The following is a 22703-nucleotide window of genomic DNA, read 5'->3' as shown; positions in this document are numbered from 1 at the left end:
GGTGCATTGTTCAAAATGGAGATTGCATTGTTATAGTTTGGGGAAAAGTGCACAGGGCCTCATTGCAAGGATGTAAACCTAGCTGGAGTTCAACACAAAGATTAAAAGGTGGAGGTTGAGTCAGAGGTCTTGCATTTAAACGCTGTGTTTATCTTAAGGTATGGCAACCTTTAAAACTCATGTTGGGGTCAAAATTCATTAAACATAATAGTGATTAATTTTTTTCATTCTAATGGAAAAATTGGGATTTTTTAAGGCCTGCATTTCTGTTTGTCCTTAATTGGTTCCTTCACCAAGCTTCAAAAATTCTTTTATTTAAACTTAAGCACTTTGGATTTATTTGAACTTGTTCCAGAATGGAATTCGAGCTTACAATATTTTATTTTATTTTTATTTTCTTTCTTTTGTTTTTAAGTCTCTGAACCAGGAGAGTAGTTCAACTTATAGGTAATTTGGGCTGCAGGATGGCAGACACTGCTGTTGTTCCAGTATTTGGCCACTTTGGAAGGGGGGAGGAACAGGTTGTTGGTGTGAATGCATTGCATCTTAATTAAAAAAGGAATGTAGTTCCGAGTAGTTAGCTGATGACTTTTTAAAAGGGGGAAGTACTGGCTGCTAAATGTGTAATTTGTTTTTATTTTGGTAAGTTAATGATATCAGCTCATTCCGTGACTTCATAATAGTACTTTAAAAAACTCTATAGGTTTTCCTATATATTTTTTTTAACTTATATCCATATGCTTCAGAGCCTAAATGAATCAAAATAAGTACATACAGTACTAAATTTATTTAGAGATAATTTTTAGAAGATGTTAGTTTACCTGTTGCAGGAATGTCCTGCAATCGAATTGAAATTTTTTGGATAAAGATTGAGACCTGACTTCACAGAAGGAAAGCTCTAAAATACTCTCTTGACTTTTAACTCTCCATTTTCTTCTTAGTTGTGATAACTTTCATTTTTATTACTTTTTTGGGAGTGCTTATGTCAGGGAAATAATATTTTTATGATTTTAACTGGCTAGGTCAGGATAATATTTTTACATGAGCATCCAGGTTTAAAATGAGTTCTGCAGAGAATGGGTGTATGCCATTTTTCAAATGTGCTAAGTGTTTTGGCAAATCAGAAGATAGCTCTCTGTGCATTGTTGTACAAGCATAGACAGGTTTTATGTGGTATTCAGGTGTATCAGAAACCATTTTGATAATTTATATGTTTATTTCTCACTTGGTCAGGATAACTTAACTTTATTAAGAGAAGTGTAAGTGTAAGCATTTTAATCCTTAGGTGCTTTTGCTCTCTACTGAGAGTTAGAACGTTTGTGTTGTTATTTTGGCACTTTACTGGTGGTTCTCATTAGTTCAGTGTTTGCCTAGAGGTCTTCCTCCCTCCTGGATACACTCTTGCCCAAAGTTTTCATTCAGGCAGCTCCATCCGTGCCTCCTCCTGGACAAACACCTGCCCTGGGAGCCAGGGTGGCACTGATGGGAGTCTGGAATCCCAGTGGCACTGATGGGAGTCTGGAATCCCAGTGGCACTGATGGGAATCTGGAATCCCAGTGGCACTGATGGGAGTCTGGAATCCCAGTGGCACTGATGGGAATCTGGAATCCCAGTGGCACTGATGGGAATCTGAAATCCCAGTGGCACTGATGGAAATCTCACTCCTGGCATAATCCAGCAGGAGATGCCGGCCCTCAGAGCAGCACTGGCAGCAGGGCAGGGTTTGTCTCATGGGGATCTCTGTGTCTGACAGGGCAGAGAGGAGGGCAGAGCAGGGCAAGGCTGCAGTTGTGTCTCCCGGGTTCCTCCAGGGGCTCCAGGTGCTCCCTGAGGCAGGGTTGGTGCTCAGCTGTGTTCAGGTACAGGGGGGTTATTTCATAGCCCTGTGTTTAGATACAGGGGGGTTATTTCATAGTGTTCAGATACAGGGGTTATTTCATAGCCCTGTGTTTGGATCCTGGGGTTATTTCCTAGCCCTGTATTTGGATACAGGGGTTATTTCCTAGCCCTGTATTTGGATACAGGGGTTATTTCATAGCCCTGTGTTCAGGTACAGGGGTTATTTCATAGCCCTCTGTTAGATACAGGGGGGTTATTTCATAGCCCTGTATTTGGATACGGGGGTTATTTCCTAGCCCTGTGTTAGATATAGAGGTTATTTCCTAGCCCTGTGTTCATACAGGGGTTATTTCCTAGCCCTGTATTTGGATACAGGGGTTATTTCCTAGCCCTGTGTTCCATACAGGGGTTATTTCCTAGCCCTGTGTTAGATGTAGAGGTTATTTCACATCCTTGTCTTGCAGCCAGGCAGAGTGTAGCAGTGACAGAGCTCCTGTGCTGGGCTGCAGGGCTCTGAGGAGCATCTCCTCCCTTGGCTTGGACGGGCTCCTGACAGAATTTTTACCAAAGAGATGATGAACAGTCCTCTCCCCTTACCCTCCAGCCACTTCCATGATGTACTCTGAGGGGCTGAAGAGTTTTTGAGAGCTGGCTGTTGAATAATTGCCATCCCAGTCAAACTCTGCTGCCAACCAAGCTTTTACACGTAAATCACATCCTGCTTAAATGGGGGATGGACTTGCTGCAGTTTTTTCTAACTTACATATAACAATGAATTAAAAGATCACAGAGCAATGTTTCTGGCCAAGAAAGCTTCAGGTTTTGTGCTCTGGTGGGAAGCTTATGATTTATCTTGAACTTAGATGTAGGAGTACTTTCTACTATAATATGGTAATAAGTTAATATTATTATAATATAAAATAATATTATTAAACTATTTAAAGAAGTGGAATCTTAGAAAAGATAAAATGCCTAATATACCACTTAGTCATGGTACAATAAAAACATACTGTGTGAATAACAATTATTTCTTTTTATTCTACTGGATATACTTTTGGTGGAGGGATTTTGTATGTGTAATGTCCCTTCCCTCTCAGCCCTTTGCATCCCCAGAAGGTGGATATTGCTGGGACAGGTATCCTGTATAACTTGTATCACTAAACATTTTTGCCATTCCCTGTCCAATGTAAATTCCACTTGAGGCTTGTCACTGTTGCATTATAGTTACTAAGTATTTTTCATATGTTGCAGAATTTTAAGAGAAGGGTTTAATGGTGATGCCTAGAAGTGCTTCATTTTTTTGTTTATTGATTTTTCTTCATCAGAAAACTAGTTTTAGGAAGAGCTATTCATCTAGATTTCAGCTGAGATCATCAGTCTGTCAAACAAGTACACAATATTTATCTTAAAAAACAATAAATAGTAATTTTAGTTGGATTTGGCTTGTCTGAGCATTTGCAGGCATTGAGCATTGCTTCAGTTAACCAGTTACTTGCCAGTGTGCTTTTATCTTCAGGGTGAGAGAGTTTAGCTGGGAACCAGGTGCTGCATTTGGTGTGTCTGTAGTAATTTTTTATCTGAACATGTTTTCATGCTCTTGAAGAATTGTCTAAGTGGAGACACCGAGATACAACATTGAGATATGCAGCCTCCTTTGTCTGCCGTGGGAGAAGATTTACCATCCTCCCAAACACCTCACCTGGGGTGCCCTGTTCTCTAAATTCAACCTGGTGTGCTCTTATTTTACCATTTACTGATCTGCACTTTGATTTGTGCTCTGGAGGGAAGGATCACCGGTTCCTCATGCCAGGGTTGGAAAATGTAGGGGACAATCCTTGACAAAGAAATTGTGTAGAAGGCCAGAGGAGTAAATCTGGGGCTGATCCTGCTGCATTGACTTGTAAATTGGCAGCTTATCTGGAGAGAGCTTTGTCAGTCATCTCAGGAGCTCTGAGCAGCAAATACCTCGCCCTGAATGTGTAAGAGATAATGTGCTGGAATTATTTTATTGGGCAAACTTTTACTGTAGATCTGCAGTAAAATTCTGTCAGTGCTCTTTGTGTTGCATGGGACAGGTGTAAGGTGAATAAATGTGGATTTTAGTGGGTTGGGGCTGGCTCTCAGGACTCACTAACTTATTAAATTTGTTACAGCTTATCTGAGTGCGTCCCAAGAGATTGTCTAGCTGTTCCTGAGAATCATTTTGCTTGTGCTACCTGTGATTTTGTTGGTTTTTTCTTTGCCTGGGTTCTAGGCACTAAAGGGTTGTGCCTCACTCTGAGTCCTTCTCTCACCTGCTGCTTGTGCTGCATTTGCATTTGTTCTCCAAACGTTAAAATGATTCCATAGAACACGGGGGGTTTGTATTCCTGGCTCCTGGGGGTGTGCTCATGGCCATAATGTTGGGAAATTAAATTCTTAAAAGTGAAATCAGTTGAGAACCCTGGTTTGATTTAAAAGTGCATGCTGACAGGCGTGCAAACTGAAAAAGGAAGCAGCCAAAAGTTTTACAGTTTAAAAGAACATAAAGAGCTACTTTTTTACAAGGGAAGGCAGGAATCAAACTCTGCTTGGGAACATGTGTGGGAATTTGTGTGATGTGAGTGCACTCAGGATCTAGTCTAATAATCAGAGATGTTTTAATTTGTTTTTCAACTTCCAAAGGTTTTTTTGGTGCTTGGAATGCCTCATTTTTAATGTTTGTTTAGTTCTTAAGTTTTATTTATGGCTGGATTTTTCTTTTCTCCAGACTAAATAAATAAATTTGGGTTAGGTGTGATTACTTCAGAGTAATATTCAAATTAAAGCTGCACCTACAAGTAGTTACAAATGCATCTTATTCTCTTAGAAAATTTTTCTGGGAGAGACTTTGACTGTGAATATTAGAAACATGATTATCATGTTGGCATTTTTAAAAGAGAAGAAACTGTTTTGTGAAAGTCAAAGCCTTTCATTTCAGCCCATCCCAAGAAAAATATTTAGATTTTTCTATTTTGGCACTACTTTTCATAATATATTCTTATTTTATGTTGAACTCATTCATTTTACTGCTGTTTTTTCTTTGGTGGAAGCTGAGCAAACGTTCTCCCAAGAGGTTGACTTTTAATTAAAAAACCAGTTTGGATATTGCTGTGGCAAACATTCAGCTCTATCCAGTTCCTGCATTCTGCTGTGAAAGGAAAGAAAGAACACCAAAAAAAGGTTTTCTTACACATTGTCATCAACTGTTTCCAGTTTTCTCAGTGATATCTAACAAAACCTCCTGTGTTGCTGTATAGGCCCATTTGAAACGTGCCTGCTGCAAAGCAATAACATGGGACAGCAAGTGAGTGTTAGTTAAAACCAAACCAAAATAGGAGGGAGTTTGAGGGCAGGAAAAAGGCAAAGTTTCCAGAAGGAAGGAAAATGTAGGAGAGGGCATCTTCTCTGAGGAGTGCTCTGCTCCAGGACATTGTATATAACTGGCAGCTGGTCTTTATGTTGAGGAGTTTTTGCAGTGACTCACGATCTGGAAAACAAAACCAGCCCAGTTCTACTTTACTAAAGATGGACTTTCATCTGAGAGTTCTGTGGTTTGACTTGGCTTGTGGAGCTTGAAGCCAAAATTTTAATATTTTTGGGGGGAAAATTGAAAGTCCTTTCTGTGGTCAGTTAGTGGAGTGCGACTGGAGGGGTTTGTTCTGTATTTTCCCCTCCTGTAGAGGTTGCTGAAGTACCTGAAACTCCTTGGTCTCTTTTCCCTCCGCAGTGTCCTACCAAGCTGATCCTCTCCATGGCAACTGAGAGCAGCAGCTCTGGGCTGGAGAGCCCAAAAGTGCTGGGAAATGATGGGGAAAGGAAAGTTGTGAGACAAGTGAAATGAGACCAGTTGTGAACTTCCAAATCAAGAGAGACAGGAACCAGTGTTTATTTTTTAGGCCACCACTCTGTCCCTGTTTAAACAAGACAGTGGTTCTGGCAGGATATTTGTTCTGAAGGACATCCATCCAGCAGTCCAGAACCTGAAATGTTGGGCTGAAAGGCTCTGTGTGCTGGAGGGGAGGAATGTTTAACATCAGTGAGACAAGGCCAAACTGGATTTTTGTGATTTTTGTTAGCCTACATGTGTAAGGTGATTGAATACAACCATAGCTGAGGAGCATGAAACTGTGTTCTGGACACTGATGTCTGTAGTTTATTCAGATATTCTGTTTATATAAACCAGCAGGTGTGTTAAGGATGGTTAAAGTAGTTTTAAATTCTCTATTCTCCTGTAGTAAAGAGTAGATATGGCTTTCCCTTTTCTTCTTTCAGTCTGTGAATGAAATTGGGGACAAAGTTGTTGATCCTTTTAAACTCTTTTCAGAATTCATTTCTGAATTCTGAAAGGGTCAGCATTTGAACCAAGTAGGTTGAGTAGATGCAAATTAAAAAAATAAAGCAAGGTTTGGGTTTTTAAAGTAAATTCTGATTTTGGGTGTTTAGACTGTTATTCGAGTAACTTTATTTTATTTCAAATATCATTACTGTGTTTGCTTAAATATTTGTAATATAAATTATTTTAGTAGATTAATCTAAGTGTAGACTCTAATTTTCAGTATCTGATAATTATAATGTGCCATGGAAATAGAATTGTTTACTCTTTAATCTTAATTACAGGCAGCTCTTTAACTGGAGAATTCAAAATAGGGACAGGTAACCACTGCAGACTGCTCCAGCACTTGGGGAGACACAGTGAAGGATTTGCCATTTAAAAGAAACTTGTGCCAGATAGAAATATAAAGCTCAAACACTCCAGGGGATCTGGATCCTGTCAATATTCCAGCTGTGGCAGCAGGAGGCAATTGGCAAATCAATTTTTTTCCACCAAATAAAGCTGTGGAATTTGAGTGGTGTAGAAGTGGACATTTTCTGCCTTTCCACTGCCTCAAACTTGGAGGTGAAATTTGATTCAGAGGCTTGGTTAACATGCAGAAACTATCACAGAGTCTCTCATTTGCATATAATAAAACTTGAGTATGTTTTGGGAAACTTCAGTGTGGGTAAATTGAGAGTAGATTTCTTGAATTTAGAGTAGTTACATGAAAATTCTGTTTAAAGTCTGGTCAGTCAGGTGGTGGTGCTTGAAGGAGAAGTAACCTGCCAGTGCACCTGCTCTGCAATCCCCTTGGTGGTTTTGGGGTTAAACAAAGCAATTTCTATTTGAAACAAAATTTCCCTGTGGGGGCCCAAATCCTTGACAAATGACAACAAGTTTAAAAAAAAAAGGTTGTCAAATCCTAGTATTTCTTAAATAATTTAAACTAAAATGTTTGAAGTGGCCAGAGTTCTTTGTGGGGTTTTTGTGTCTGTCGCTAAATGTTGAATTTAAATATTGGCCCACTTGCCTCATGAAAAAGAAGATTGTCTTTGAAAGTGAAGAGCTTGAAAAATTGTATGTGTTTATTGCGTTTTTTAACGTTTGAGGGATTTTCTTTTGTGTTTATGAGGCACAGTAGGGTAAACATGGACTGTGGTCTTCAAAAACCCTCACACAGGAGGTGGAGCTGCTCCAAAGCAGGGTGAGCTGTGTGGGTTGTCAGCACACTGAAAAATCAGCAGTAAAATAGCAACATTTCAGCTTAAAAAAAAGACTTGTAGCACTTTGACATCATTATATATTCCATTGACCTGCACTTTTAATTCCAGTTCAGCAGCCTCTTGCTATGCTTCAAGATTTATGAGCACCTTGGCAGAGAATGTCCATCCTTCTCACTGGAGATTATTAGATTGCTTGGATTTGTTGGTTTGGGCTTCTGAGGTTCTTTTTAAAGGTTTCTTGAGATCACAGTTGGTGTATTGGCCAGTAATACATTGGAGCACAAATTGCTGGGAATTTCTGAATATCCAAATCACACTTTGTGACTCTCTTCTCAACTTCAAAGTCTCTTCATTCCCAGTACAGAGAATATTAATAACAAAATGAAAGTGAAATTGGAAAGAAAAAAAGCCAGCATAGAAAGATTTTAAATGCTGTGCCATCAAGTCATTTGAGAAAAATACAGTTTCTTTCTAAAATATTCTGCATCTTTGAATACTTGCCTTTTTTAGCTCTGCAAACCGGTTTATATTTAGTTGAGAATTGTTCAGAGCAGTTCAGTGTCCAAAAACAGAAATTATTTGAGCTCTTGAGCTGTGGTGTGTGGTTTGCAGTGTGGATGGGGAGTGTTGAGGTGCACAATATCAAAATGTGCTGCAACTGTGAGGCCTAACACAAATGAAGCACACATGTTCTAACCCACCCTGCTTCTCCTATTGTCTGTTTTATTATTGCTTTTGAAATTTCTGCTCTTTATACCAAAACAAACAAGAAAATTCACAAATTGCTTTAAGTAGGAGATGGAATGGTGTGACTAATGCAGCCACAGGTTGTGTTGTGCTTGCACCAAAGTACAATTCTTTATTGTGTTATTATGACACATTTATATCCTGATAACACATTTCTTCTAGATGTGTAATAGCACCAGTGTGCTTCCTTTGTAAGAGGAAGTGTTAGAGATTAACTTTTTTAGAACATATTAGGAATGCCTTTTTTTAAAGTTCTTTTTTTATTCCCCTATTACTTTCATGTGACAGATCCACAAGTGTCTTTAAATTGCACCAGTGGATGTTTAGATTACATATGAGGAAACTTTGTTTTGCTGAAGGGTTGTAAAGCACTGGATGCTCAGGAAACTGGTGTAGGTCACACCTCTGGAGGTGTTCTGGGATGTGTGGATGTGAAACTTGAGGAGATGGTGGTGGGGCTTGATCCTGAAGATGTTTCCAACTTCACTGATTCTATGGTTCCATCCCATGCTTATCTCATGGTAAAGAGACATCAGCAAAATTGGTGTTTGGAGTCCATTTTCTTCCAGCAATGTTCCTTCACTCTGTTTTATCTTTGTCTAAAATTACTGGGGGGATTTGTCACTTCTCATTAGTTGAGGCAAAGCAGGGTTAATGTCCTTGCTGCTCTTTCTTGAAGGGCTGTTTCATGGCATTGCTGTGTGACAGACACATTTTTCTGCTCCAGAAGGAATCCTGGTTGATATCTCTGCTGCCTTTTGTGATGCTTGCACTCTGTGAGGGCCATCGGGGATTTCAGAGTATCTGTTCTGTGGTGTCCTGCATGGCCAGGACTGCAGTGTTGAAGGAAACTCCAATAAACTTCAGGTTTATTGTGTGGGCATGGCTTCTTTTGCTTTTGGGGTGCTTTAATTAAACCAGCTGCGGCTTATGGGATCATGTTGGTAGAAAAGTTGAGTTGAATCTAGAGAACACTTGCTTTGTGCCTGGCTGTGAAACTGCTTTGTCTTTGTGTGTTTGCCATGATTAAACATTTTCCACTGATTAGTGCAGAGGCATGTTGGAAGACACTCATAGAAACATTCCTTCACTTTCCACAGTCAGAACTCAAACTTGGAAAGTTATTTTTGTCCACAGATGAGGTTGAGCTGTTACTTCTGTAATGGAAATATCTTGCAGTTATCTTCTATATTGTTTGGGTGTGTAATTTGTTGTACAAGACTTCATTCTTTAACACTGAAAAGGGAGAGCTGTGTCTGGTGCCCTCTTGCCATACCAGCCTAGGAGCTGATTTATTTTTCTGGAATCATTTGTTGTGCCTCAAGTTGTTTCTTAGAGGTGACTTTTCTTTCTGGCAACTTTTTTTCCCTTTTCAATGCATTAATATTTTAATGATGGTGTTTCAGATTCAGCAGGATCTGCCTTAGCAGTTAGACTTATTTTCTGTATTTCTGGGGGTATTGAACTGAGTAGGGTGGGTTGAACAAATGCCACAGAGAACCACTTCCATTTAATGGTAACATCCAAGCTGACTGCAACTCACTTTATCTCTTCATTTTCCTCCCCAGTTTTTGGGGAGGTGTCCTTATCTGCAGAATATGGTTAAGAAATTATGAATGTGAATCTTAAAATTCCAGAATATTGATTGTGTCACTCTTCAGTGTCACAAAGTTTAATAGATGTCCCATTTTAATGAAGTGTGTGTGGGAAATGGCTGCTGTGAATAGCTGCAGTTTTTCTTTGGATTTTCTCTGTGCATAAAATACATCCTGCTGCCACTTGTCTATAGACAATGGATAATTTTGGAATTTAGTTGTTGACCAGAATCTTAGTCTGCTTAGTAAAAGGACCTAAAACCCATTTTCATCTCAGTTCTTGGATTAAACATAGATGATGGTTTATGAGGTTTTCTCAACTTGTTTTTTTCTAGAAAGGGAAATAAGCTTAATGAGTGCATCTAAAACTTTTAACTGATAGCTGAGAAATAGTTGCATGTAGCTGGTTATTCTGATAGAAGATTAAAATATTTCATCTTTCAGGTAGTGTCATTTAAAAAAACATTCCTCTTTTTTTTTCCTTCTGCTTGGCATCAAGGACAGTGGAATCCAAGGGAAGGAAATGTAGCATCTTATCTGAATTGACATCTGAGACTGAATTAATTATGCTCAGTGTCTTTTAGGTAGTAAAACAGCTCTTTAGCTTTTATTGGTAAACTTCATCCTTCTGTAATTTTGCCTCTTCATTCTGTGGATATGGCTCCTGTTTTATTGAAGCATGAGGGTGGATTGGGGAGGTGGTTGTTTGTTTGTTTTGAGAAATTGAGAATTTTTGAAATATTTTCATAACCATCACATTTACTTTCTGGTTTTGGTTTGTAGGTAGTCAGGAGAAACATTCTAGTTAGAAAGCAGTGGGCAACATGCTTTAGGTTCTCTTTTGTATTTTAATTTGGTTTAGATTGATGTCCTATGACATCTGCTTGAAATGAGCTTTCCTGGATGCCCTTGCTGGATAGGAGAATAATTGCAATCATTTAATACAAAATATCTGTTTGGAGTGTGATGTTGAATAAAAGTGAGAAAAATTATTGTTTTGGCTGCAGGAAATGTCTTTCTTTTTAAGTAGTTTAAACAATTACATTTCCATATATCATTTTAAAGCATCAGTAGATGTGTATTGTGTGGGAAATGCAATTCCTGTATGTGTCTAAAGCAAAACCTCAGATATCTTGTGTTTTATTTTCATACTGTTAGTTAAAGTATGAGATGATTAGCTGAGTTAACACATTTATGTAACTGTGAAGCTTGTGAAGCCTTAATTTGCATTAGTTCAGAATGTTAACACAGTGATTGATGACAGATATTCAAATACATTGACCTGTGAGCAGCAAAATTCTTACTGTTGTTTCTTATTCCAGGTAGGAGAAGACAGAGAGCGCATCGTCCTCGTTCTCCAATATTGGAAGAAAAAGATATCCCACCCTTGGAGTTTCCTAAATCCTCAGAGGACTTGATGGTGCCTAGTGAGCATATAATGAATGTTATTGCCATCTATGAGGTACTGAGGAACTTTGGCACTGTTTTGCGCCTCTCTCCTTTTCGTTTTGAGGACTTCTGTGCTGCTCTGGTAAGTCAAGAGCAGTGCACACTCATGGCAGAGATGCACATAGTGCTGTTAAAAGCAGTTTTACGTGAAGAAGACACTTCAAATACTACCTTTGGACCTGCTGACCTCAAAGATAGCGTTAATTCCACTTTGTATTTCATAGATGGGATGACGTGGCCAGAGGTTCTGCGGGTATATTGTGAGAGTGACAAGGAATACCATCATGTTCTTCCTTACCAAGAGACAGAGGACTATCCTTATGGACCAGTAGAGAATAAAATCAAAGTTCTGCAGTTCTTAGTGGATCAGTTTCTTACCACAAACATTGCACGTGAGGAGTTGATGTCAGAAGGGGTTATTCAGTATGATGATCATTGTAGGGTCTGTCACAAACTCGGGGATTTGCTCTGCTGTGAGACCTGCTCGGCCGTGTACCACCTGGAGTGTGTGAAGCCGCCCCTGGAGGAGGTGCCCGAGGACGAGTGGCAGTGTGAGGTCTGTGTGGCACACCAGGTGCCCGGGGTGACTGACTGTGTGGCTGAAATCCAAAAAAACAAACCCTACATCCGCCACGAGCCCATCGGCTACGACCGGCACCGGCGGAAATACTGGTTCCTGAACAGGAGGATCATCATGTGAGTGAGCCAAGCACTGCATCCTTTCTGAGCAATTACACTGTGTGTTTAATACTTCATTGAAATTGCTGTGTCATCTTAAATTTGCTCTTCCTTTAGATAGGGCTTGCTGTTTTGTAATATTGCTAAAGACCATGTAAATAATCTGTATTTATCCCAAATTAATATTCTCATAATCTATACATAAAAACAGGACCTCGGGCTTAATATTAATGTGCCTAAAACACATGAATGTGAGGCAAAGAAAGGGAATATTAATGAAAACTCCCCAGTTTCTTGTAGAAGTTACTGAAGAGAAGTTTGACTCTCTATGATCACACAGTGTGTAGGACACTGCTTGTGGTCTGTCACCTGCTTAAGCAGTGCTTGGCTGCCAGGTGCTGGTGCCAGTTTGATGCTCTGCCTTTGAAGCTGAAACTTTCAGAGATGCTCAGAGGGATTCATTGTTACTAGAAATGTAGAAAGTGTTGCATTGAACGTTGTTCTGCAGTGCAGAGAAAGTCACCATAGAAAATTGTGCCTGTCTTGGAGGGAGGTACTGTGTGTGTTTCACACAATTTCCTGTTACTGTTTGGTCTCAAGATACAAATGTACCTCAAAATATTAATAGGAAGCAAACCCTTGCTGGTGAGGGCATTGTGCCTTGGATTTTACTGAAAAGTTGAATCTGAAAATCATTTTTCACCGAAAAATGGCTAAAGATTGGTTTTGTCATAAAAGACTGTTCTTAGCTAATTGTTCTCATAATGGAGAAGAAACAATATTTAAGTGAAATTAGTGGTATTGTTAAATTAGGAGAAATAAGAGACTTTAGCAGAGCTCTGAAAACTCAGAAACACAGTTTCCATTCAGTGTTACAGAGAAAATAAGCCACAGCTGGGTACCTTAACAGAATTTCATGCAAAGCAGGTTCCAGTGAATGTTAAGATAGTAGCCAGCGTATTTAAAAGGGACTGTGAGGTCTGCTGATGGTGTTACATCTTGCAAAGAAGACACTTCTGAGGGCTCATGGTATTCCTTTAAAATGTGGGGCTGTTTCTCTGGGGTATTGTCAGCTGATGCGTTGAGTATTAATTATCTCTGCTCTGTTTCCTGTGTTCTTCTTTCATATTTGTAAAAAAAGAGTCCATGTTTGATCTTTTTTCGTTTCTCTGGGTTATAAATGTCACAGTAATGCCAAGTAACCTTTCAAAGGATGCAGGGAATCTTTTATACTCTTCTCTTTTTTCCCTATATATGTGCTCCATGGTTATACTCAGTCCCATGCTCCTCAGTGAGGGGTGGATCACTCAGGTGGTTCACCAGGATGGGATGGGCACCTGAAGCTGTCGATATCCAATTATTCCGTTGCTTCCTGCTGAATTTCCTACCTTTTGTTTTCAGAAAATGTGTTGAAATTTTGATTTTCACAAAAAAGCTTGGTTGTGAAGGATACATAACTGGAATTATTTTTGCTCTAGTTCCTTGTGCTTTAATATCTTAGGGTTATCTCTGCCTTGGTTTTGTATCTTCCTCCTCAAACTCTCAAGGAAAAGGTTGTTCTAAAGATGGATTTGTCTTCACTGCTCTCCTGTACTGGCAGAGATCTGGGAATTAACATTAGAAAATCCAGATCACTCAGGAGCTGATTTTGAGCTAAATGGGCAGACTTTGTTTCCTCCCTGTATGTAGGCAGATAGGTAATTATTTTTAACCAAACTTGATCTGTGAAACAATGTTTTTTTCCCAGTGAAGTAGAGTATTTGATGTTCAGAAGGTTTTGATACAGGCAATACTTCAACATACTTCAAACTGAAATGAGTCACGCAGGTGCTTCGTGATCCTTTGAAATATGCACACGTGAGAGTTGTTTCTTTCTAGCACATTGGTAGTAATTTTAACTGCACTTACAAGAGACATCTTCAAAAGTTAAATGTGTTGAGTTTTTAAAAACCAATATTTTGCATTCCTTTTAGGTGTTCTGTGGGCAAATTATATCATAAGGGGTCAAAAGTAGTACACAACTTAATTCCAGGGAATTGCAACTTTAATAACTCACATAGACATTAAACTCTGTAATTTCAGTTTTTAAATTCAGTAAGCATGCTGTATTGCAAACTCAACTTTTTTGCATATATTGACTTATTTATTAACTTATTTATTTATATGTATACACACTGAACAGGATCAAACCACACCTGAGATCTTGGATAACTGAAGGGTAACTTAAAGGATAACTGCCAAATGCTAAAACATGAGATTCATAAAATTATATTATCATATCAACTTTATTAAAATGAATAGAATATATTACCCAATGCCATGTGATTAAATGTATCAGAGGAAACTAATAGATCTAAAAATAATCTGCACAAATACCAATTTGAAATCCTGCCCAGGAGGATTAGAGAACTGAAATCTTAAATTCTTGGTGGTTTTGTTTCTCAAAAGGGTTTTCAGAGCTTTTTACTTCTTCTCCCCTCTTCCCCTTTAAATGTCATAAATCCAACCTACTGCTGATTTTTCTGCCTTTTAAAGGGTTTTGTAGGCTTGTTCCCTGATACTTTTATTTCCATCACTGGCCTTCTTTAAGCCCATCATTGTGGTTTTGTTTCTCTTTTCCACTTCTTCCGTTTTACAGAGATGGAAAAGTGGACACTGAAGGAGTCTCCTCATGAACAAATATCAACAAAATTAAAACAAAAAAAAAGGCCAAGAGCAAATTAATTCCTGATGTTTTTGTTTCAAGCTGTTTACAATTAAGGAGGATGCCTCTGGGTCAATTGCATTTGTTTTACTTGTGAAGATTATTTCTGCAAGTTATTAACTCAGGAAATTTGGGACTTTGACTTGTATTGTCCTTCTAAACTGCTGCAGTGTTTTAACAAGTTTATCTTTATAGAAATATTGAGATGCTTTGGATTTATCAATTATCTGTGAAAACAGATAATGAAACACTGTTTGGCTTTCATTTTGATAGCAGAAATAGGACACACATTGTTATTCCTGAGTTGTGTGGATCTTCCTCAACAGTCAAAAGCAGTTTCAGCTTTTTTTGTTTGCAAGATTTGTCATGCTGTTTATGTTCTTAGGGGGTCCTCCTCTATTTTCTGTAGTTAATTAACAAGGATTTGGATCTTCATTTGAATAGATTGTTCTAAACAATTTCCTGAATTCTTCAGTTTCCAACTGTATCATCATGGAATTCAGGAAGTATCTGCTAGTTAGTGCTAAATATTTTGTTATCACCTTGCTTGAAAGTTTTGATTATCTTCTATGTTGCTTTTATCAATCTTTAAACTTGTCTCTGCAGCCTGCCAGTGAATAGTTCCTGGCAGCCAAGGAGGCTGAAAGAAGTAGGAAATAATCATGTGATTCTTTTCTCCTCCTTGGCCTCACACATTGTGTGTGACTCAGCTGAGTCCCCCTGTCCAGCACCAAGCTGGCAAATCTGCCTGGACTGCCTGAGAACAACGCTGGGAGCTGCTCCTTGTCAGCCTTGGACATTCCAGCTTTTTATCACAGCCCCTCTGATTTCCTCAGAGGGTAAAAGTTGTGTCCCTTTAGTAAACACAGGAGGGTGTTAAGGGAAAGTTAGCTGGAATTATATAATTGTTAATTTAAGCCTTATCTAAGTTGGCCAAAATGGATTGCATGGAATGATTCCTGCTGTGTGCTCCAAGTCTTCCCCTGGCACACATCTGAGTCTTGGAAAGAAGTCTGGCCAGAGATGAGCTTGGTGTAAGCACACAGACCAACCAGTTTGTGCCATTTCACATTCTGTCTGTGCTTTTTCCAGAGAAAACTCTTCAATTCCTGAAATTCTCTTATTAAAGTTGTGATTGTCTTCAGACCAAAACAAACTTCGTGCTCAAACCCTGATATAAATGAAGTAGAAGGGTATTAAAATACTCTTGGATAACCTCATTGTCTGTTTCTAGAATATTATCTGAGCAGTTCTTTAATGGGCAGGACTCAAATCCCACATGGAGGGATCAGCTCCAGGTGCTCTCTGCAGATGCTCTTGGTGGTTTGATGTCTCAGCTCTGCACACTGAGCCTGGGGTTTACTGGTCTGCAATACAGCAAAGCTTTACTGGTGCTGAAGGCTTTTCCTTGACTTATCCAGGGAAACTGGAAACAACAGTTCATTGCTTTTCAGCCCAATGGAACCTTGCAAACCTAGAATAGAAAGAGCTGATGGGAAGGGAAAAGCCAGATGCTGCTTGGGAGGCTCAGGTGACACAGACTCACCCTGGCTGCATTAGTGCAGCTGGAGCAGTCTCAGATTTGCTGAATGTGGGGAGAAACATGAAAATAAGAAAACACTTGGATGGTCACCATGAAAATAGAAGCAATGTGTACAAGATGCTTGTCTGGCAGATGGATGCAGGCACAGCCTTTCCTCATGGAATTTATTGTCAGACTTATCTCAAAGGTCTTTTCCAGCCAAAGCGACTCTCATTTTATATAAAGCATTTATATTGTTGCATATCTAGGTCATACAAGAGGATGTATAAATGGCATTATCTCTCTAGCAAATAATCCTGTAACAGCCACAACAGAAGGGATCAAAATGAAAGATGCAAGTTCCCTTTTTGGTCAGTTAAGAAACAGAGTAAAACCAGCATCACATTCTACAGTCATGTTTGCCAGGAGCACAGCAGCCTCACAACTGCTGCTCTGCAGGGTCTTGCACTTGCCATTTCCCTTGGCCACTTGCCAGGCAAAACTCAGAAGGCACCCATTCCCTGTCCTTTTTAGTTAAGCATTTTATTTCATCCTTTTATTTCCTCTCACTGTGTAAAGCCCCATTCTTGCATTCTCATCTCCCCCTCCATCTTGGTTTTTGGGCGTTTGCCTTTATCTTCCTCTTCTGTGGCTTTTGTTCACCACCAGTAATGAAAGTGCTCTCATTCCTATTGTTGTTAGTAAATAACTCTTGGTTTAGAGGAAACATGGTTTAAACAGTCATTTTTCTTTAACATGGAAGTTTACAGGCCTAGAATATTCCATAGAGTGAAATGATTGTCAGTGTTCAGCTGTTACATTTTGGTGTGTTGTACATGATGGTCTTTCTGAAATGAGCTGTTTTCTGAGAAAACTTGTCAAACTTAACCGGTTGGTGTGGTTAAAACTAATGGAATGTTGGCAGTTTAGAGGAATAAATGGATAAAGCAGAATAAATGGATAAAGCAGAATTAGTTGCTTTTCATGAGCAAAGGCCTTTACAACAGAGATAAAAGTTTCTTTGCAAAACACCAGGTTCTATCATCAAAACCTAAAGTCTGTTCTGTAATAAGGGTTGTGACAAGTTAGTGGTTGAATTTTGTGTAATACTGCCTCTACTAACTTCACAACCACCTTATTTCAGCAGTGTTCTGTTTGAGTTACAAATATTAATTGTTTCACAAATGCAGACTGGGAGGCAGTAGAACAACAAGGATCAAGTTGCCTTAAGGTTGTTTGTCTTTCTGAATCCCTGAAGCCAATTTGTGCCATTTTTAATGTGTGAGCCACAGGAAGGGACCCAGTAGAGAGGAACCTGCAGCAAACCCCACAGGGGCAGAGGTTTGAGATTTACAGTCAGCTTCCCATTGCTGTCAGCACCCTGGGTCAGGGCTCTCAGTGAGCCTGCAGTGCTGGCACAGGGGTGCCAGGGCAGCAGGAGTTCAGTTCCTCTGCCCAGGTGGGGGCCAGGCTGGGCAGTCAGTGGCACCCACACGGTGTGGGGAGCACTGGGATGTGCTGTGGAAAAGATGGACTCGTGCCAGCCTGGGTCTGGCTTGTGCCAGCCTCGATCTGGCTCTTGCCAGCCTGATTCTGGCTCGTGCCAGCCTGGATCTGGCTCTTGCCATTCTGGTTCTGGCTCTTGCCAGCCTGGTTCTGGCTCTTGCCAGCTTGGATCTGGCTCCTCCCAGCCTGGGTCTGGCTCTTGCCAGCCTGGATCTGGCTCTTGCCAGCCTGGTTCTGGCTCGTGCCAGCCTGGATCTGGCTATTGCCAGCCTGATTCTGGCTCTTGCCAGCCTGGGTCTGGCTGCTGCTGCCCCCCAGGATGGACCAAGCTGAGCTGAAATCCAGCAGCTGCAGAACCACTTGGAGCATCCTCCCTGTGCCCTGCAGGCTCCAGGAGAGTCTGGAGTTACCTGGGATATTGATGGAGCTCCCCTGGGTCTGTGGCCCTGCTGAGGTGCTGTTGGCACCAGGAATTCTGGACTTGTGGAGTACTGCAGATTAAAAATGTGGAAATCCCTTGATCTTTTCAAAGGGATTGTGCTGTGACTCATCCCTTCCTGTGCTCTCACAGGTGGATGCTCTAGGATGCCAATATAAAATATTTTATGAGCGTGACATTCTATACTTCGAATTTTCTGACTATGTTTTTTCCTGAATACACTGCCAGAAACTACCATTATGGATTCTGGACTTACAAATTGTTTCAGACTTAGTAGTAAATTACTGGTTAAAGAAATAGTAAATATAATAAGAATAAACCTTGTTGTCAGACTGGACAAACGAGTTTTAAGGAGACTTCAAAGCTTTCCTGAGGAAGTTGTCATGAGAACTGAGGGGATGAAGAAAGGGAAGGAAGCAAGAAAGGAATATTGGTATTAAACTGGGTGCATATGAGCAGTGTGATTTATTTATTCCCACTCAGGTAATGACATTTCACAGTGCTCTGCAGATAGCAGGTGATAGCAATTTTTGTCATTTATCCAGATATTTTAAAATCAGTATTTTTTAAACACTCCTACAGAGAGGAAGATTCAGAAAGTGAGAAGGATAAGAAAATCTGGTACTACAGCACCAAGATCCAGCTGGCAGAGTTAATTGAATGCCTGGACAAGGATTACTGGGAGGCTGACCTATGCAAAACCCTGGACGAGATGCGTGAGGAAGTTCATCGGCACATGGATGTGACAGAAGACCTTACAAACAAAGCAAGGGGCAGCAACAAGTCTTTCCTTTCTGCAGCAAATGGTAGGAATATTTGGTGTAATGAGAATAGATGCTGCACTTTGAATCAAATCTAGTTTATCTTACATCAGAAGCAGGATTTATGTCGTGTTGTTTGTGCTCCGTGGCTCTGTAGGTGGTTTGTTGTTTCATGTTGACAACATGCTTTATGTTGTAGATGAAATTTTGGACATTATCAGAGCAAGAAAAGGAGAAATAGTGGAAGATAAAAACACAGGAGATGAGGAAGCAGAAAAGGCCAAAAGTGATGTTGATAATGACCAGACAGATGCTGAGAGAGACAAGGAAGAATCTGGAGACCAAGATAAAATTGAGGAAACACAGAGTGAGCAAGATGTGGAAAAAGAGAAAACAGAAGGTAAAGAAACTGACTGTGCTTTAACAGCTCCATTTAAGTGAAGTGAACCCCCCATTTATTTAAGTGTTGATGCAATACTTTCTTTGTATGATTCTCCAAGATATTTCTGTAATAGGTGATATTTGTCAGTTCCTTTGTGCTTTGTTGGAATTGTTCTTGTTAAGTAATTTCACCAACTTTCCTACTTCTATACAGCTGGCTCCTAGATACCCTGCCTTGAGGTACAGGTGGCACTTACAGGTTGTGATCAGCATGTTTGTAGTAAGCCACAATTTTTAACTTTTTCCTACTCACAATTGGTTTGTTCTTTGATTCTGAGACAATACCATCTCATAGCAAAAAAAGGAAGGGAAAAAGCTTGCTGTTTTTCAGCATTATCAAACAAACAAAGCTGCTGAAGTTGCTTTCTATGGATGATGCCAAATGACATCCTAAGGCATAATAAAGAACATCCCTGAAGTTTTGTTGTGCGTTTTACTGTAGAGGCAACAGTCGTTGGGGATAAAAGTAACTGTGTGACCTGCAGCCCTGATGACAGCACCACAAACCCTCCTGCAGGAGAGAATAGTTGCTCTGAAGGGAAGGACGCAGTGGGGTGTCAGTCAGAAACCCTTGATAGCAACAACGTGGCAGAGAAGAAGGTGGCATCAGAGCTCCCTCTGGAACTCTCAGGTACAGAAGGCACTGTTACCAATGCCTCTGTAATTTGGGGAATCTGTTTTTCTCTCTGATTTGTCCACTAAAACCATTCCCAGCATATGTCACTCATGCTGTTTGCTTGCAGTGCCATCCTTTACTGCTACGTTGTCATTATTAACATTTCAAAGTTAATTTTCTTGCAACTAGTGCTTGAAATTTGTGGTCCTCCATGACATTAGCATTTGTATCCATGCCTTCCAAAGACAACTATGGCTAAGCTTTTTATTTTCTGTTTTCTCTATATTTTATTTTTCCATAGTGATCCGTAATGATTGTTAGCATCCTTTCAAAGTTTATTTCAAATCTAATTTGCTGCTGGCTTGTTTATTATTTTAACCTCTCATTTACTGTATAAATTACTAACAAAGTGTTTTCATTCATGAGAATAAACCATTGCACTGAAATGTCAAGATTAAAATTATCATGCTGGAAATTTAAACAGATTTCAGAATTATAAGCACAAGGGTTATTGTATTTTAACATGTTTTGTTCTGCCATGTCAGTGACTCAAAGGTAATAATATACACTATTTAAAATCAGACAAACTTGCTTTAGGAATAAGTGGGAGTTGATTAAGTGTAGCATGAAGCATGAGTGTACTATTCTAGAATTACTTTATATTACATTTAGAATTATATTCTATTACAGGATTTACTACATAACCAAATGTTGTTCTAAACAGCTGATCACCTTTAAAATTATCAAGATTTTCTTTTCAGTTTTATTCTCAGTTCTTAAAATCTGAACATGTGTGATGTGAACATACTTGGTGTGTTATGTTTTAAAAAGGGGTAGTAAATGTTTTCTCTCCTACAGAAATAGTTCTCCATGCAGTCACAGTCTGCAGCTTTTCAACTTATGAAAGTCAATGCATCCAAACCTTGTAATAAACTTTTCTGAACAAGAGGACAAATGAAAGCTGAGATTAATCTGTAATCTGCAAGCCTCATAATACACTTTTTAAGTACAGAAAATGTCCTGATGTACGAGACAAAATCCACATATTTTTAATACATGACCAAATATTTTTGCCAGTTCTCCTGTTTTTTATTCCCTTTTAAAGTTAAAATAACTGTGTTAAGATTTAATGGAAAAGATACAGAGTATAATTTTGTTTCAGACACATTTATGGGTTTGTGTTTTATTTTAAAGATTCACTTATATAGTTATCATTATTTATTATGGTTTCACAAGTACTTTTCTCCTTCCAAAGCTTCTGTGTGAGTTGTATATTCATGGACTCTTTTATGGTAGGAAAGTGTGTGTGGAGGTTTTTCCTCATGTCTAATTCACTATATTCACAGCAATGTTTGTGTTCTTACTATGAAATTCATTTTGAGACTTTCAGAGAGAGATACTGAACCAGGATCAGTGAGGCAATTATCTCCAAAAGAAATGGGAAATATGAGTAAAATGCAGAGATAGATGAGAATGTCTGTTACCATCCTTGTTAAATGCAGTTTGGATATTAATCTTTATTAAGAGTCTGCTTTGGGTGCTTCCATTCTCCTCCAAACAGCAGCCATGGAAACAGATCCATTTCTCCTCATAGTAAGAAGGGAGGTGGATCAAACAGTCATGGTCACCCATTTGGCACAGTCAGAAATCAGGATGCATTCAGATTAGGGATCCTCTAAGAATTCCAGAATATTTATCCGATCCATCCTTCTGCTGGTGGTGAATATTTCACAAAAAACAAGTTTTGTTCTGTCACTCTTCTCAACAACATCAGAATCCCTGATGCTTTGGAAGAATTCTAGAACCAGGCAGATCTGGTAGGTTTTAAACAGCTGAGCTGTCTCCCTCTGGCACTGAGCCAGGAGACATTGCTGGCTTTGCTGTTTTCAGGGATGGGGGCTCGTTCCTTCTGGGAGGGTGCAGGGATTTATTTTGAGGTGGCTGCAATTCAGTGATATTTAGGCAAAAATTCCTCCTGGGGCAGCACAACAGGTGAGGTGACAACAGAGTCCAGAGCTGTCAAGACAGTAACAAGGACAGCTGGGGACCAGGAACCCATTTGAAGCCACATCAAGATCCATCAGATCAGGAAGGGGCTGATATTTTAAGTGGGCTGATATTTAGAGTGGTGCCAATGGAACAGAAATCTGTGGGATTCCTGAGGATGAAGGTGCTGAGGAAGAGAAAATCAGAGACTCATTGGAAAACAAGGAAAATTGAAAGGTGTGTGCTCTGAGGAGCAGCTAAAGAAAATTAAAAGAGAAAATCAGATGCTTCAGGAAGACCAAATTTTGTGAATTCTAAATGCAAAACGATCTCAGGATTATCGGTGTGTGCATCTAGAGAAAAAAAAATTCTTGGATGAAATACAAATGTATTTTAAGTAGAGATATGAATTTCAGTTCTTCAGAGATGTAGAAGTTGAAACTGCTTGAAACAGAAAAAAAAAAAACTTTAATGGACACAGTGCTCTCTAATATTTTCTATGCGTTTCCCTCCAGTCCAGCAAAACACATTCATCTGCATTTTTTTTAATGAAAACTTTAAAAAATTGCATTGATCCAATTCAAAAGAAAAAACTAAAACTGAAGTTGTTCTTTTGTAGAAGAAACTGGTCAGATGATCCCCAGCAGTGGCTCTGCTGCCCCTCCACAGGCAGATGTTGAGAACAGCAGTGGCAGCGAGCTGGGCTCTGGCCAGAATGACTCCATTAAGACTCTTGATGATGCTGAAAATGCAGAGAGGGGATCCCAGGCTTCAGAGGATTTAGGTAATAATAATAATAATAATAACGATAATTATATTAATAATAAGGATGATAAGGATAATGACACCTCCAACTTCCA

At 39.4% G+C, this 22703-nt stretch overlaps 1 protein-coding gene across 2 annotated transcripts in view; it reads left to right on the top strand.

The window, feature by feature from the left end:
• The window catches only part of BPTF (bromodomain PHD finger transcription factor), a 54450-nt gene that overhangs the window by 1229 nt on the left and 30518 nt on the right, over positions 1-22703 (top strand). For both annotated transcript variants that reach the window (XM_058817281.1, XM_058817282.1), the window contains exons 2-6: positions 11064-11886; positions 18622-18845; positions 19000-19200; positions 19684-19872; positions 22463-22627. In XM_058817281.1, coding sequence (XP_058673264.1) covers positions 11064-11886; positions 18622-18845; positions 19000-19200; positions 19684-19872; positions 22463-22627 — 1602 coding nt within the window. The remainder of the gene's footprint in view (positions 1-11063; positions 11887-18621; positions 18846-18999; positions 19201-19683; positions 19873-22462; positions 22628-22703) is intronic.

This window comes from Ammospiza caudacuta, chromosome 19 (genome assembly GCF_027887145.1).
Source record: "Ammospiza caudacuta isolate bAmmCau1 chromosome 19, bAmmCau1.pri, whole genome shotgun sequence".
Classification (NCBI taxonomy): domain Eukaryota; kingdom Metazoa; phylum Chordata; class Aves; order Passeriformes; family Passerellidae; genus Ammospiza; species Ammospiza caudacuta.
The sequence above is the reverse complement of the archived record's forward strand: the minus strand, read 5'-3'. Positions and strand labels throughout refer to the sequence as shown.